This window comes from Sturnira hondurensis, unplaced genomic scaffold, assembly GCF_014824575.4.
Source record: "Sturnira hondurensis isolate 20B ecotype Veracruz unplaced genomic scaffold, ASM1482457v3 Scaffold0021143, whole genome shotgun sequence".
Classification (NCBI taxonomy): domain Eukaryota; kingdom Metazoa; phylum Chordata; class Mammalia; order Chiroptera; family Phyllostomidae; genus Sturnira; species Sturnira hondurensis.
The window spans coordinates 22,035,688-22,051,220 of NW_028093774.1; the positions used below are offsets into that span (position 1 = coordinate 22,035,688).

The window sequence follows — 15,533 nt, forward strand, 5'->3', positions numbered from 1 at the left end:
ATTTTAATATTTCAAGCTTTTCCAGGCAAGGGATTTTTCTCTGTGTTACTTGATTTGAAACAAGAAGCTAACACAAATACCGAATCACCAAGTTGAAAACTGAATTCCCTCCAATCATTTGTATTTCCTAGATGTTTAATGCAGTTCTAGAGGAGAAAATGGCCATAGAAGTTCCTGAGTGAGTGGGCTTCTGGAATTTATGTCGAGTAGAGATTTTTGTTAGGCAAGATTTATTGAGATATGATTCACATGCCAGTACGATCCACCCATTTAAAGTGCATGCTTGAGCCCTGGCTGGCGTAGCTCAGTGGATTGAGCACAGGGCTGCAAACCAAAGGATCGTGGTTCGATTCCCAGTCAGGGCACATGACTGGGTTGCAGGCCAGTTCCCAGCAGGGGACACATGAAAGGCAACCATACATTGATATTTCTCTCCCTCTCTCCTTCTCTTCCCCTCTAAAGATAAATTTTAAAAAACTTTAAAGTGCATGCTTGAGTAGGTTTTAGTGTATTCATAGATCTGTGCAACCATCACCACAGTCTGCTTCAGAACTGCCGTATCACCTCTGGAAGAAACCCCATACCTTTAGCGGCCGCCCTCCCACTTATTCCCCTATACCTACCCCTCCAGCTCTAAGTCACCACTGATGTACTTTCTGTCTGTATAAATTTCCCTGTTCTGGGCTTTAATAGGAATAGAGTCATATAGTATGTAGTCTTTTGCAACTGACTTCTTTCACTTAGTACAATGTTCTCAAGATTCATCCATGTTGTGGCATGTATTAGCACTTTACCCATTTTAACAGCTAAATAATATTCCATTGTATGTATGTATGTGTAATACACCTTAGACATATGCCTGGGAGTGGAACTGCTGGGTCATAGAGTAACCTGTGTTTAACTATCTGTGGAACTGCCAGATTCTTTTCTAAAGCAGCTGAATCATGTCACAATCCTACCAGCAATATATGAGGGATGGAAACAGAAAATGAGGTGCACCTAAATGCATGTATTTTATTTTATTTTTTTAAGATTTTATTTTCAGAGAGAGGGGAAGGGAAGGACAATGAAAGAGAGAAAAACATCTACTGGTTGCCTCTTACATGCTCCCGACTGGGGACCCCGCCTGCAACCCCAGTGACTTTTGGTTTGTGGGCTGAGGTTCAATCCACTGAGCCACACTAACCAGAGCGGAATATACATATTTTAGTGTAGCTATGGATAAAACTCTGCAAAAGCCAAACGTATCAAGTCACTTTTTTGAGATCTAATTAATCCATGTAGGTTTAAATTCAAGCTACTAAGTGGGTAAGACTGAAATGTTTAATATTGGCTTTATAAAGAGGCTTTCTGGAAACACAATGGCTTTCAGAGCAGTTTATGAGCCCACTCGTGTTTGGAAAATACTTCTGGATTTCAGAATTGTCTTTGAGTTCCAACTATTTCAATAGGTCAACTCTATGGATTTGTGTCTGTTGTGCAGGATAAATAAGTTGATTGGTGAAAACAGAACATCTGGCGACTTTGGAAATCCAGGTACTAAAATAAATCTCATATTTTACCTAGACCTTAACAATCCCATGACATTGATTTTTGCGTTTCCTGTTTATCAGAACCAATTGCTTACATTTGGTCTCTTCTCCCAGCAGTCCCAGCCCACTCATTCCCCCTGGTCGATTCCTCTATCATTATTTTGTGGGGGGTTCTGGACCTTCTGGGCTGTGCCTTTGTCCCAGAGCCCAGGGCTGCACTGGAGAAAGTTACCCTCCGGGTGGCAGCCCCTGTTGGCTCAGATGCGTTTAAAATGCACTGGGCTTTTTGTGGACTTCAGGAGCATTTTCTCACCTTCCTTTTCCCTCTAGAGTAGAATAAACATGGAGTTGAGATCCTTTTGCAGCTATGCAGGCCAGAGTTCATTGCCTCAAGCTGTCAGAGAACAGAAAACATCTGCTGCAATTCAGCAGGCCTGGGTCCTCCTCTTTGCCAGAGTGTGGGACATTGTAGGTCCTGTGGCTTCTGTCCTGCTTGTGGACACCTATTTTTATAGGGTGGTGTAACTGTCTGCAGAACAACCAGACTTAACATGCTCTCCTGCCTTTGGCTCTTAGAATTCTCCTGGATGTGTCCTGCCTAATAACAGAGTAGAAGCCCGAGGTCATGTAAATGGCGTGAGTGAGGGAAACAGGTGTCTCCTCTGTCACCGCACTTAAAGCAATAGCCCACAGAAAGCCCTCTTTGGGGGCCCTCAGGCGGTCACTTTTTGCAGAGTAAAAGACATTTCTTTATCCAGGATATGGTTGTGAGGGCGAATTGATTTCTGCGCAGGTTGATACAGTTTTAAGGGAAACCGGTTTATGTTTGTCTTGTTCCAAACCTGGCTCTTGCCACTCCCCAGGATGGGAATGGTGGCAGGTGTCTTCTTCCTGCTCCGTTCTGTCCCTCTCTGCAGGACAACCTTGCCAGTTGCTTTGACGGAGGCTGCAGGAGCTGCCGGGGGTTCAGAAATGATGTCCACGTGGATATGCTGAGGGAGGACTTAGAAAACTTGGACTTGGCAGGTAGCAGAGTGTAGGAGAGAGAAGTCAGCTATCTTTGAGAAACAGACACGTCGAGAGCTCTGTAAGCAGTGGCTCTATCAGTAGGAAGAACCCAGGCCCACTTATGATTGTCTGGTATTAGTGAGGGAGGAATGGGGCAGGGGCCAGACCTCGGAGTAGACAGATTACTTCGTGTGATATGAGTGGTGAAAGCTCTCGTATAAAAATACCTTATCTGCTGCCTTTCCCGGTGCCGGAGATTCTAATCGAGCCACTGCTTCTGCATGCCTCTGTGTGTGTGTGTGTGTGTGTGTGTGTGTGTGTGTGTGTACCGTGTGTATCATGAAGTCTTGATCCCTCCCTTGTGAAGATTTTGGGGTGTCCTAGAATCCCACCTATCCAGGAGGGAGACTCCTTTAAGCCAATTCAGCACATGCCTTGAGCCAATGGGTAGGGATTAGCAGGAAAGGATTCGGAAGAAGCCCTTGATGGAAGATGGAGTCCATAGAGAAAGGAAGAGCCTGAGGAGGGGGGCTTAAGAGAATCCTAGCCTAGGTCACTGTTTTCCCAAGGGAAGAGATTTAGTTGGGGGATTCAGGTCTTCTGGTAAGGCAAGTCCCTCTCTGACAACAGAATGTTCCAGGGCTTCATTGGCCTTCAGTCTTCAGGCCTTGGCCTTGACTTCATGTTTCTCCAATCAAGTGGAGCCCACTAATGTCATTTCCAGGAGCTAGAAACCTGGTATCATCCCGGGCCTCTCCCATCTCCCTCAAGCCCACAGTGAGCCAGCCACTGAGTCCTGCAGGTTTTACTTCCTTAGAAATCACTAATTCTGCCCTGGCTGGCGTGGCTCAGTGGATTGAGTGCTGGCCTGCAAACCAAAAGGTTGCTGGTTTGAATCCCCAATCAGGGCAAATGTCTGGGTTGAGGGCCAGGTCTCCAGTAAGGGGCATGTCAGAGGCAACCGATGGATGTATCTCTCACACGTGGGATGTTTTTCTCCTTCTTCTCCCTCCTTTCACCTCTCTCTAAAAATAAATAAATAAAATCTTCAAAAAAGAATAAAAGAAATTACTAATTCTGCTTCTTAGCGGGTTTTCAGACCTCCAGCTCAGCCTCCCTCCAGTCCATGGCCACCCTGCTGTTGAGATGGGCTTTCTGGAAAGTCAGCCTCTTCATTTTCACCCCTAGCGAAAAATCCTCCCGTGTTGCCTGGCTGCCACTCAGATGAAACTCCACATCTCTTACACTGACGTTCTTTTCTGGCCTCTCTGTTTTTTTGGTCTGACCTGTCCCCCTGCAGCTAACCACCTTCCTTCCAAAGGGATTCCCTGAAATCATGATCACCTGTCTCATGTCCCCAGAGGCTCGTATAGATGCTGCCACCTCTGCAGGGACATCTTTCCTCCTACAGCCATTCAAGACTCAGCTTAGGCATCACCTTCTCCAAGAAGAAAACCCTGACCTTCCTGACTGGTTGGTGTGCTCATTCAAGCCCACAGTGCCCCACGTTCCTCTGTCTCGTGGCCCTGCATTGTCACTCTCTGCTTCCCCCCTCCCCCACCTTTCCAATATGAGTTCTTGAAAAGTGGGGACTGTCTTAGGTCTCCCTGTACCCCATGGTCCAGCAGGTGATGCTGGTACAGAAGAGGGAATCTACAAATACTGGCTGTATAACTTAGCTACTCTTAGGTTATGCTTTGGGTCTCAAAGGCTTTTAACCCTTTGTCTCATTTGTAAAATCTACCCAACCAAGACCAAGTTAAATGTGTCCTCTTTTTTTATGAAGCCTTTCCCTCCTGCAATGTTAGGGGTACTTGCTCCCTCCGTGGAGGGAGCCACTTCTCCCCTGTTTAATAACAGTTTATGAAAACCTTGTTACACGAAACCTTGAAAACTCAAAGCAATGAATGTACTCCATGAACACTCAAAGATGCATCCACTGGGGTTATGAGCACCACGCCAGGAAAGGAGAGACTCGCTGGGCAGGCTGCTTTTCCCTTCTAAGTCACATCGAGCAATTACTCTGCTTGCTTGTAGGGTAGGCCCACTGTCTTTATTCTCTCTTACGATGGGTGGGAATTGTTTTCTGAGGATCGTGTCTATGCCTGGTGTGTTTTATTTTACCACCTATGCCTAGCACAATGCCTCCCTTCTAGAGAGTTTCCAATGAATGGGAGCATGAATGAACGGAGCTGGTGGGAAGCAGCAAACGTCGGTTTCCATTTGACTCTAGCCTGATGTTCAAAGTTTCAGAGGTCTGGCCCCGGGAGCACCTCATGTGCCCAGAACTTCATTTCATGGAGTAAAACCCACTCCACCCACGTCCCCAAGAAGAGAGAAAACCAGACTGCAGTTCTGATGCCCCCTTTCAGCTCAGTGCCTAGAACACCCGAGAGCGGGTTCTGGATCTCGGGGTGCCAGCATGGCCAACCAGCTGAGAGGCTGTGACTGGCAGTGCTGTGGATGAAGGGAAGGACTGAGGCTGAGCTTGTTCTTATTTTTAAAATACCTACAGGACTTAAAACTCCTTCAACTCCCAGAGCCCGCTAGGAATTGCATCTATTTTGGATGGCTTATGTGGCCCCCTCCCTATTTCAAATGAGCTCTGGCTGTTTGTGCGGCCTGCATCTCCTTCCCTAGCTTCTCTCTCATATCCCAAGTGCCTTAAAAAGTCATCTGGAAAGGCTGACACTTGCCACAGAAGTCCCAAATGTCTCTGCATCTAAATGGGCATCTCCTCACAGCTTTGATTTGTGGTCTGCTGAAACAGTCTGCAGACTTTTTCAGATGTGAACAGACTTGGGTGCCCTTTGTGGTTCAGATTCTTGGGTCCTTGGTTGCACCCTAAATGTTGGCTAGGTGGCATTGAACACATACTTGAGCTGTACCAGAAAGTTTTGCTAACTGATGTCAAGGCTGAATTTGAGAAACCTGCACAAAATGGATTAACATGATTGAGAAAGGCTTCTCCTGTTCTTCCCCTGGTCTCACACACACACACACACACACACACACACACTCTCTCTCTCTCTCTCTCTCAAGAGCAATGCTGTAGAATAGAAACACAACAGGAACCACAGTTTTTAATTTCCTAGTAGTCACATTTAAACTGTTGAAAAGAGACAGGCAAAATTACTTTTAACATTTAAATTTAACCCAGTAAATAAAAATGCTGTCATTTCAATGTGTAGTCAACGTGAAAATTAATGAGATATATTACATATTTTTGTACTCAGTCTAAGAAATCTGGTATACGTTTCACACTTGCAGCACATCTCAGTTCAGACTAGCCACATTTCAAGTGCTCGGGAACCACAGGGAACTCGTGGCTCTGTGTCGGACGGCGTGGCTCTAGAATGTACAGGTGGTGTGAGGAAATGGTGATTCTGGGCCTGCCCTGCCTTCCAATTAAGGTGTCTGACCAGCTATATCCAGGTAAAAGAGATGAGGAGAGATGAGTATGTACAAATATACAGATATTTAGTTATTTATTTTTAAAAGATTTTACTTATTTATCTTTAGAGGGGAAGGGAAAGAGAGAAGGAGAGAAATATCAATGTATGATTGCATTTCGTGGGTCTCCTGCTGGGAACTGGCCTGCAACCCAGACATGTGCCCCGACTGGGAATCAAACTGTGATCCTTTGGTTCGCAGGCCTGTGCTCAATCCACTGGGCTACACCAGCCAGGGCCAAATACACAAATATTTATAGAGCTTTAGAGATTTTATCTTAAAAGCATGTTAATATTATAATTAGTCAGAGAATATTTTGGGGGTATAAGTAGTTATATGACCCCTACCTGAAATAGTCTTAATTATTGGGGTTGGCCAAAAAGTGCATTTGTTTTTTCCTGTAAGATAGCTGTAGTAGTGCTTAGTTGTCTTTTACTTCATTCAAAACAATTTTGTTAGATTGTATTGTGATGGGTGTCATATCAGCTTGCATTTAAAAAAACAGTTATCAAAATTGGTGAATTTTTGTAGCCATTTAATGTTGAAGATGGAAGAAAATATGCAACATTTTTGGCATATTATGCTTTATTGTTTCAAGAAAGGTAAACATGCAACTGCAATGCAGAAAAAGACTTGTGCAGTGTATGGAGAAGGTGCTGTGACTGATCGAACATGCCGAAAGTGGTTCCGGAAATTTTGAGCTGATTTCTTGCTGGACGATGCTCCATGGTGGGGTAGACAGTTGAAGTTGATAGTGATCAAACTGAGACAACAATTGAGAACAATCTATGTTATACCACACAGGAAATAGCTGACATACTCAAAATATCCAAATCAATGAAGTTATTGGTGAAAATGAAAAATGTGCCTTATTTTATGGAAAAAATAAACAGACTTTGGCCAACCAAATACTATTTTGTTCTCAACAAAGTATTCTTTGTTCATTTTTCTGGGATTAGTGAGTTTAAACAGAGAGACTTCCGGCCAAGATGGAGGAGGTATAGGTGGAAACACTGTGCCTCCTCGCACAACCAAGTTTAAAGACAACAAAGTTTTAGTAACAAAAACACAACCAAAACACAGAAAATTGAACTGTACGGAAGTCCAACAACAAAAAACCATTCATCAGACCAGTAAAAGGGGCAGAGTCAGTGGCTGGTGGAGTGGGGTTGTGCAGGAAAAATCAGCCAGACCGACCCAGGAGCGCAGGCGGCGGTTGGCAGATCCCAGGCGTGGGGTGGCAATAGGTAGACCCAGTGAGGGCATAGGGCGGCTGGCTGACAGTGGTCACACATTCACGCATGCAGATAAACCAGGCAGAGGAGCAAGCTGTGAGACAGACTGCGCAGGCTAGGGCCCCAGCAACGGGAATTAAAGCCTAAAAGCACCAATTGGCAAAACTCTCGGGGTTGAGGTGCTGGGAGAAGCTCCCAGGCTCGCAGAGAGTTTGTTGGAGAGACCCACAGGGTCCTGGAGAGTGCACAGGCCCACATACCTGGGAGCTGGCACCAGGGGGGCCAGGTTTGCTTGTGGGAAGCAGCAGAGGGGAACAAAATCAGAGAGAGAGAGTGGAACAAACGCCATTGCCCCTCTCTGACCCCACCCCCACATAGAGTGTCACAACCCAACAACTGAGTTGCCCCGCCCTGGTGAACACCTAGGGCTCCACTTCTCATATGTAACAGGTGTGAACAGACCAAAAGATTATGGCTCAAGAACAGCTCAAAGTCCCAGAGCCAATAATTCTAAGTGACCAAGAAATAGCCAAGCTATCAGATGCACAGCTCAAAATACTGGTGATCAGGATGCTCACAGATCTGGTTGATTTTAGTCACAAATTGGAGGAACAAATGAAGGCTAAACTAATTGAAATGAAGGGAAATGCACAGGAAACCAATAGTGATGGAAAGGAAACTGGGACCCAAATCAAGGGAGTGGACCAGAAGGAAGGAAAAAAATGACCAAATAGAAAACAATGAAGGAACAAGAATTCAAAAAACTGAGGAGAGGCTTAGGAACCTCCAGGACATCTTTAAACATTCCAACATTCTAATTATAGGGGTACCAGAAGAGGAAGAGGAAGAGCAACAGGTGGAAAACGTATTTGAACAAATAATAAAGGAGAACTTCCCCAGTCTGGCAAAGGAAATAGACTTCCAGGAAATCCAGGAAGCTCAGAGAGTCCCAAAGAAGGTGGACACAAGGAAGAACACACCAAGACACATCATAATTACATTGCCCAAGATTAAAATGAAGGAGAGAATCCTAGAAGCAGCAAGAGATAAGGGGACAGTCACCTACAAAGGAGCTCCCATCAGACTGTCAGCTAACTTCTCAAAAGAGACCTTATAGGCAATAAGAGGCTGGAAAGAAGTATTCCAAGTCAGGAAATCCAAAGACCTACATCCAAGATTGCTCTATCCAGCAAAGCTTTCATTTGGAATGGAAGGGCAGATAAAGTGCTTCTCAGATAAGATCAAATTCAAGGAGTTCATCATCATCAAGCCCTTATTATATGAAATGTTAAAGGGGCTTATCTAAGAAAAACAAGATAAAAATATGAACAGTGAAAGGACAGTAAACTCACAGTTATTAGCAACCACACCTAAAACAAAAGCAAACCAAGAGGACAGCTAGATCAGGAGTGGAACCATAGAAATGGAGATCACATGGAGGGTTAGCAAGAGGGGAGTGGGAGGAGGAGAAGGGGGAGAAGGTACAGAAAATAAGTAGCATAGATGGTAGGTAGAAAATAGGGGGCAGGGCAAGAACAGTATGGGAAAGATAGAATCTAAAGAACTTGAGATGCGTGGACATAAACTAAGGGGGGGGATGGTGGGGGAGGGGGTGTGCAGGGTGGAGGGGAATGAGGGGGGGGAAATAGCATATCTAATACCATATGTAATGGCATAATCAATAAAATATATTTTTAAAATGAGTTTAAACACACTAAATCTAATAGACAATTTCACTTTCTTTTTTTTCATATTTTCAAAATTGTAATTAGGTGATAACAAATAAAGTAGATACACGGCTCTTAAGTTGGAATGCAAAATGAAAGCCCCTTACTGTTTTAAAGGGGCAAAAGCAAGAAAATACAACCTAAACGTATCCACTTTCTAAATAGTTGTTTGAGGGGTGAGTACATGACATTTAAAGACATTTTTCAATAGAAAAGTGGTTTATGAATGAGTTCATAGAAGATGTAAAACATCAGGGTTTAATAAAAAGCACAGAATTCTGCACAAATTTGCATGCCATCCTGGCACAGGGGCCACGCCAACCTTCTCCATGTTCTTCCAACTGCAGCGCATGTGCCACCGAATCCAGGGCAACCATTTCATTTTGTTGACGTGTCATTTCGCTTAGATGCCCCACATGGTTTATGTCAACAGGAAAGAAGTAAATGTATTTATAAAAAAACAGATAATTAGCATATATTTAGAGCTTGGTCACTTGACATGTGTTACCTCATTCTATCCTGGAAAGAGTCACCTGAACTAGGTTCTATGATTATTGCCATTTTTTGGATGAGAAAACATTCACATTGCTGTGTAAACTTGCCCAAGGTCACCCAGTTCACAGTGTACTCTGGCAGGTGGATTCCGCAATGCACTCTTCTAACCGTATAGGGCACTTCCTTGCATGAGTCATGTAAAATTTACCGTTCTCCAAAACTATCCAAAGTCCCTGTCTCCTTTTAACATGCCCAAGCTAGGCCTTCTTGCTTCTAGGCAGTCTGGCAAAACAAAACAAACCAACCAAACAAACAGAAAAGTGCCTTTTGGAGGAGTGAAATCAGTACATTTTAAGGATTATTTGAAAAATTTGGCCTCATTGCACATGGATCAGGCCATCTGTAAATTAAGAGGTAGAACCTGCTTTGGCATAGAAAGAAAGAAAGGAAAGAAAGAAAGAGAGGGAGGGAGGGAGGGAAATCCTGATCTAAGATACAAAGTTATTAAAAAAGAAGTTAAAGTAATAGTAGCTATTGTATGTCTTAAAATTGATAAAAAGTGAATTCACAACATTATTTAGAAGTCACACCTATGTTGGTAGAGTTAAAATGACATTCCATCAGCTTATAAAAGGCAAGGCTACCCTACTTTTAAAAAATCCCGTCTTTGCCCTGACTAGGTAGCTAAGTTGGTTAGAGCATTGTCCCAAAATGCCAAGGTTATGGGTTTGATTCCTGACCTGATCAGGCACATACAAGAATCAACCAATAATGAAGGTATCAATAAGTGGAACAACAAATAGATGTTCCTCTCTCTCTCTCTAAAATCAATCAATAAAAATTTAAACAAAAGATCATCTTTAATTCATTACTTTTTAAATTCAACCATTATAAAATGTAACTTAAATGTTCAAGTTTGGGATTAAAATTTCTCAAAGTAAAGACAGACCTGGTCTGCCATATTCCAGTGTGACAGGTATTTATGAATTATGCTGGTTTCTGCATCTGGACCTTAATGCAATAAGTGGCTATGTAGGCTTAAAGTACTGTGTATATTTTTGCTTTAACATATAATATAAATTTATCCCCCTCTCATTAAATTGTAAGCCTCGTTCGAGGCAGACTCTACATTTCCTGCTTACCTTATCGAACTGCAGATATTAAAATATGCTGTTGTTGCCCTGGCTGGTGTAGCTCAGTGGATTGAGCATGGGCCTGTGAATCAGAGGATCGTGGTTCGATTCCCAGTCAGGGCACATGCCTGGGTTGCAGGCCAGTTCCCGGCAGGGGACACAATACATTGTGTGTCCTCGGCAGAGGCAACCATACATTGATATTTCTCTCCCTCTCTCCTTCCCTTCCCCTCTAAAGATAAATAAATAAAATTAAAAAAAAAATGCTGTTGTTGCCCTGGCTGGTGTAGCTCAGTGGATTGAGCACAGGTCTGTGAAACAAAGGGTCGCTGGTTCAATTCCCATTCGGGGCACATGCCTGGGTTGTGGGCTGGGTCGCGAGTGGGGGACACATGAGGGGTGGCCACACATTGATGTTTCTCTCCCACTTTCTCCTTCCTGTCCCCTCTCTCTAAAAATAAATAAATAAAATATTTAAAAAATAAATAAATAAAATATTTAAAAAATATGCTGTTGTTTTCCAATTGGAATTGCTGTAATTTAAATATGTCAAAGAGGTTGATGGGAGTTCAGACTGATACTTCAAACTCATCCTTAAAAAAAATTCTCATCCTAGGATATGCTCATTGATTTTAGAGAGAGGGGAAGGGTGAGAAAGAGGAGAGAAACATTGATGCGAGGGAGAAATCAACCTCCTACTTTTTGCATAGGAATACAATGCTTGCTTTTTAATGTTGTCAAGACCCATCCTAGGCAAAGTACTAACTTTTGAACAAATCCTTTGACAAGTTAATAGGAAAGGGATTTTTCCAACCTCAATTTTAGAAAAGAGGATCACTTCAAATGGCAAGATGCTGTGCAAAGCAATCTATAGAACTTGATTCGGCTATTCACTAGGTGGAATGAAGGGGTTAAAATATTTTTTTAAGACTTTAAATTTATTTTTAGAGAGAGGGGAAGGGAGGGAGAGAAACATCGATGTGCAAGAGAAACATTAATTGGTTGCCTTTCACACATCCTTCACTGGGGCCCTGCCTGCAACCTAGGCGTGTGCCCTGGCTGGGAATTACACCGGGACGGCGTCCTTTCAGTTTGCAGGCCCGTGCTCAATCCACTCAATCCACTCAGCCACACCAGCCAAGGCTGAAGCAGTTAAAACTGCGAAGTCTGACAGATATACTGATTCAGCCCTGTTCTATCCAGTAGTGTATGGAGCTGAAGTCTGAAAGTTTTGGAAGTTTTAAAAAAATTAAATTGCATTTAATGCCTTGAGAAGAGCGCTGAGAAAGCAAGTGAGAGGGCACAGCTTTGAAGAACTGCCCATTTGGCCTCTCCTCTCCCCTCTTCCCACCCCTCTCCCACTATTTTAGCTGTTTGACCCGATTAGACAACTTTGGGATGGTAGCCAGATTTCTGCATGCTAACGAGGCCCCTGTTCAGGATTTAGTGCGATTGCATCCACCCCGAGCTTCCTAACCGCCCAGAGGAAGGCTGGCTTCACAGAAATCTCTCAATTTTTGTCAGAGGTTCGCCAGCGAGGAGTTCACACTTGCTTGAAGCCGATGCAGACTCTGAACACCTCTGGACATCAGATTATTCATTAGCAAATTCTTTTCGCCTTCTATCCAAGTATTGAAAGGTGACGCCAGAATCGCGTGTACTACTCACAGAAAGAGACTCTGGCAATACCCAGCCTAGGTCCTACAACTTCAGTCTAGTTACTAGCAGTGGTCTAACCCATTTCTAGAATTTCCTTAAATCTCCCCTACTCCAGGGGCAGGTCTAAGAGCCAGGTCCCACTCGACTCTCCAGCCTCCCTGAGTCTGATTACTACAGAAGTTTCTGGTGTATGTGTGTAACAGAAGGGGTTGTAGTGGGGAACTGCGCAGAGTGACCACCGTGCATTACGTAACGAAAGCCCTGGCTACGGGAGGGAGCGGGCCTGACATTGAGACATTCCAGGGGGGAGGGGAGTCGCTGTCCTGGAGTCGCCAGGAACGGTGGCGGCAGTTCCAAGAAACTGAGAGAGAGAGAGAGAGAGAGAGAGAGAGGAAGGTGGCCGAGATAAAACATTTAGGGAATGAGAATGTTAAAAAGCCGCAGGATTGACAGCATTAGCAAACAGCTGGGCACGTGTAGTAATTTGTTAGACGAAACGGCAGCCTTCCAACTTTTGCACGGGAACAAGGGATTTGCTCTTTGGGGATTATAAACGTAATAGAAAAGCCAAAAGCTAATGAATGAAGTTCAACGGTTTGTTGAAAATACTTAAATATTTATGTCCGGAAGCGCAAACTCTCTGCATTTATTTGGAAAGTAGAAACTCCAAACTAGAATACTCTGCCGTGCGTCTCCACTGTCCTCAGTCCGAAAAAAGAGCTGCTCGCGCAGTACTGCCCCTTTAAGACCTGCTCGCACTCGGGCTCTACAAAAGGGAGTGACCTCTGGGCTTTGACAGCTCCCCTAATAACTACCACCGCGCAGGCCCCGCCCACCTGGCGACCAGTCGCGTCGATTGGCCGGCGGGCCGGTATCCCGTGCTCTGATTGGCTCGCTGCTTCCCCTGAGCGAACCTTTAGAACTCTGAGACAGACAATATTCTGTTACATTGTAGCAAAATGGCGACTGTCATTCACAACCCCCTGAAAGCGTAAGTAAGACTAAAAAATGTACATATTCCGCGTGGTTTCAATATGAAAAAAAAGGCGCCTTCTGCGTGCCGAGCGCTGCCAATGCACTGCGCTTGCAGGCGCCTGCAGCCGCTGCGGGGCTTCTCTCTTTTCTTTCTGCTCTTACTTCTTCACCTTCTCTTTTTCCCCACAACACGCAGAAATGTCAGGAGATGCAATTAACAAGAAGAAAATTGTTACGTTTGTGTTCTGCTTAATTGGCGGACGGAGAGAGAGAAGGGATACCGGCAGCAGAGCCTGGCGCTCGAGCGCTCTGCAGCTGGGGGTTCGTGGGCAGCTCGGGGACAACACGGTCCCCCGAGCGCCCGGCTTCTCCGGGCGGTGAGCGCGGCGCTGGGGGCGGCCGAGCGGGGAGCGAGCGCCGGGCAGGGGCCGCCTGGGTGCACTTGGCTGAGCCTCGTACCTCCGGAGCCCGCGGCCCCCGCCCCGCGGCTCAGTCCGCCAGGGCGAGCGGACCGCCGCAGCTCCGGAGTTTGCAAGGAGCTCTCCTCCTTCCGATCGCTGGCGGGGAGTTAGTTTGTGCAAACCTTCCGGAGTTGGGAGGACTGCAGGGGGAGCAGCGGGTCCCGGGAGCCCTGGGGTCCAGGTGGTTGCCCGGGGCTTTCCTGCCGGGGCACCCCCGGAGCGTGACGGCGCTCCGGGCGGTCGCTGGTGTGTCTGCGGGTGTGTTTGTGGGCGAAATGGCTACAGTAAATTAACGACGCAGGTTAACTTGGGGTTGATTTGGAGGCAGGGAAGCTGCAGGTCTCGTAAATGGTGTTCTCGCCTCCTCTGGGTGAAAAGCCGTGGCTGGCGAAGAGGCAGCTTGGAGCTCCCCGCCTGAGCGGGCAGCGTCTGCTCCCGGCCCGAGCGAGGGGCAGGTGCCTCTGGCCGCCGCTGGGAGACTTTGAGCGGACGCCCAGATCCGGGACGGAGGGGGGCGGGCTGCACGAGGACACGCGGGGGCCAGTCCCTGGGTCCAACAGCCAATTCCTGCCTGCCTGCCTTCCTCCTCCTTTTCATCTTGGCTTCCTTCCTTCCTTCCTTCCTTCCTTCCTTCCTTCCTTCCTTCCTTCCTTCCTTCCTTCCTTCCAGTCCGTGGAACTGTTAAGCCGCCAAGTCCGCTCGCGATCGCGGAGCCGGGGGTGGCTTCGGAAAACTAGCGTCGCTCTGAAAGGGGTGCTATTGGCAGTGATGTTGGCAGACGGGAGCTCTCTCCGGATCACGGCGCTACGTGGGCGGGAGCCCGCGCCAGGGGAGTCGGGTCTTCCTAGTCGGCCCGGAAGCCGCGGGCGAGGGGAGGGGGCCTTGCGGGTGGGGGGCGCGTTTCGTGCGGAATTCTCGCGGGCGCGTGGCATATACCTATCCAGGTTCTTTCAACTCCGCGCACCGTTGTCCGCGCCCCCACCATCTCTTAGAGTTGAAATCCAGGTTTGCACCTTGAAGGAGGGACGGTTGCGGGGGGCGGGGCGCGGTAGGGAGATTCCTGTTGCGAAGGAACGCTCGGCGAGGGTGGAATGCTTTTGCATCAGCTTGTCTCCCTCCCGTCAGTAATAGGAAAAAGGGTAAGAACGTCCCAGGTCTCGGAGTTTTAAATATATACATATATATTAAAGCTACTGTTAAGAGGACATTTGAAGCTGAGGCTGATGAAGGAGCAGCAACCCGGGCATCAGTTCTCGCTCTGAACCGCTAATATACTGCACTTCAACGCCACAGCCTTTACCCAAGAAAGAAATTGTTTTATGGCAGAATAAATGGGCGTAACTTCGCCGCATCCTCGCTTTCCTTGTCGCTCGCGCTGTTACACCGCTGATGCTGTGGGGTTCTACCGAGCCCACAGCTGACTTGCAGCTTACACATTTCCAGCCGAAATCACACAATCAGGTTGATGGCACCTGGTAAACTCAAGTTAGAGAAATCTCACATGTGCGCGGGGTTTGCTTCCTACTGGGAAAGCGGTACCCTGGTTACCCTGGAGCCCGCTTACGCGCGGGCGGGCGCGATGTCTCTACGCTCCAGGGTTCCCCTGCTCGCACCGGCTTTTTGTTTTTGTTTTTAGACTGCAGAAGCGTACGTGTTTGATAAGGATTTCTGTGTAGGGTTGGGTTAGAGGTGGGGGGAGGGACAGAAAGCGTTCTGGTTAGTGGAATTAGTTATGAATTTTTGTACTTGAACTTTGATTAGTAACAGTTACAATGTGATGTTTGTAGTTCTGTGGCATCATACAATCACACACCAGCCTACGCACAACACTCCTGCTGGCTTTTTCTAGGTGGGA

General features: G+C 46.2%; 1 protein-coding gene and 1 non-coding gene across 5 annotated transcripts in view; one reads left to right on the forward strand and one right to left on the reverse strand.

Moving 5' to 3' along the window:
* Positions 1–9,219: 9,219 nt before the first annotated feature.
* LOC118977042 (U6 spliceosomal RNA) lies at positions 9,220–9,328 on the reverse strand. The gene has a single exon (XR_005064438.1). It is a non-coding gene; the product is annotated as a U6 spliceosomal RNA (small nuclear RNA).
* Positions 9,329–13,162: 3,834 nt separating this feature from the next.
* The window catches only part of DPF3 (double PHD fingers 3), a 237,377-nt gene continuing 235,006 nt past the window's right edge, over positions 13,163–15,533 (forward strand). For all 4 annotated transcript variants that reach the window (XR_005064363.1, XR_005064364.1, XM_037031625.1 and 1 more), the window contains exon 1: positions 13,163–13,233. Coding sequence is in view for 2 of the 4 variants with exons in the window: in XM_037031625.1 (XP_036887520.1) it covers positions 13,202–13,233 (32 nt within the window). In the remaining 2 variants the exon portion in view is untranslated. The remainder of the gene's footprint in view (positions 13,234–15,533) is intronic.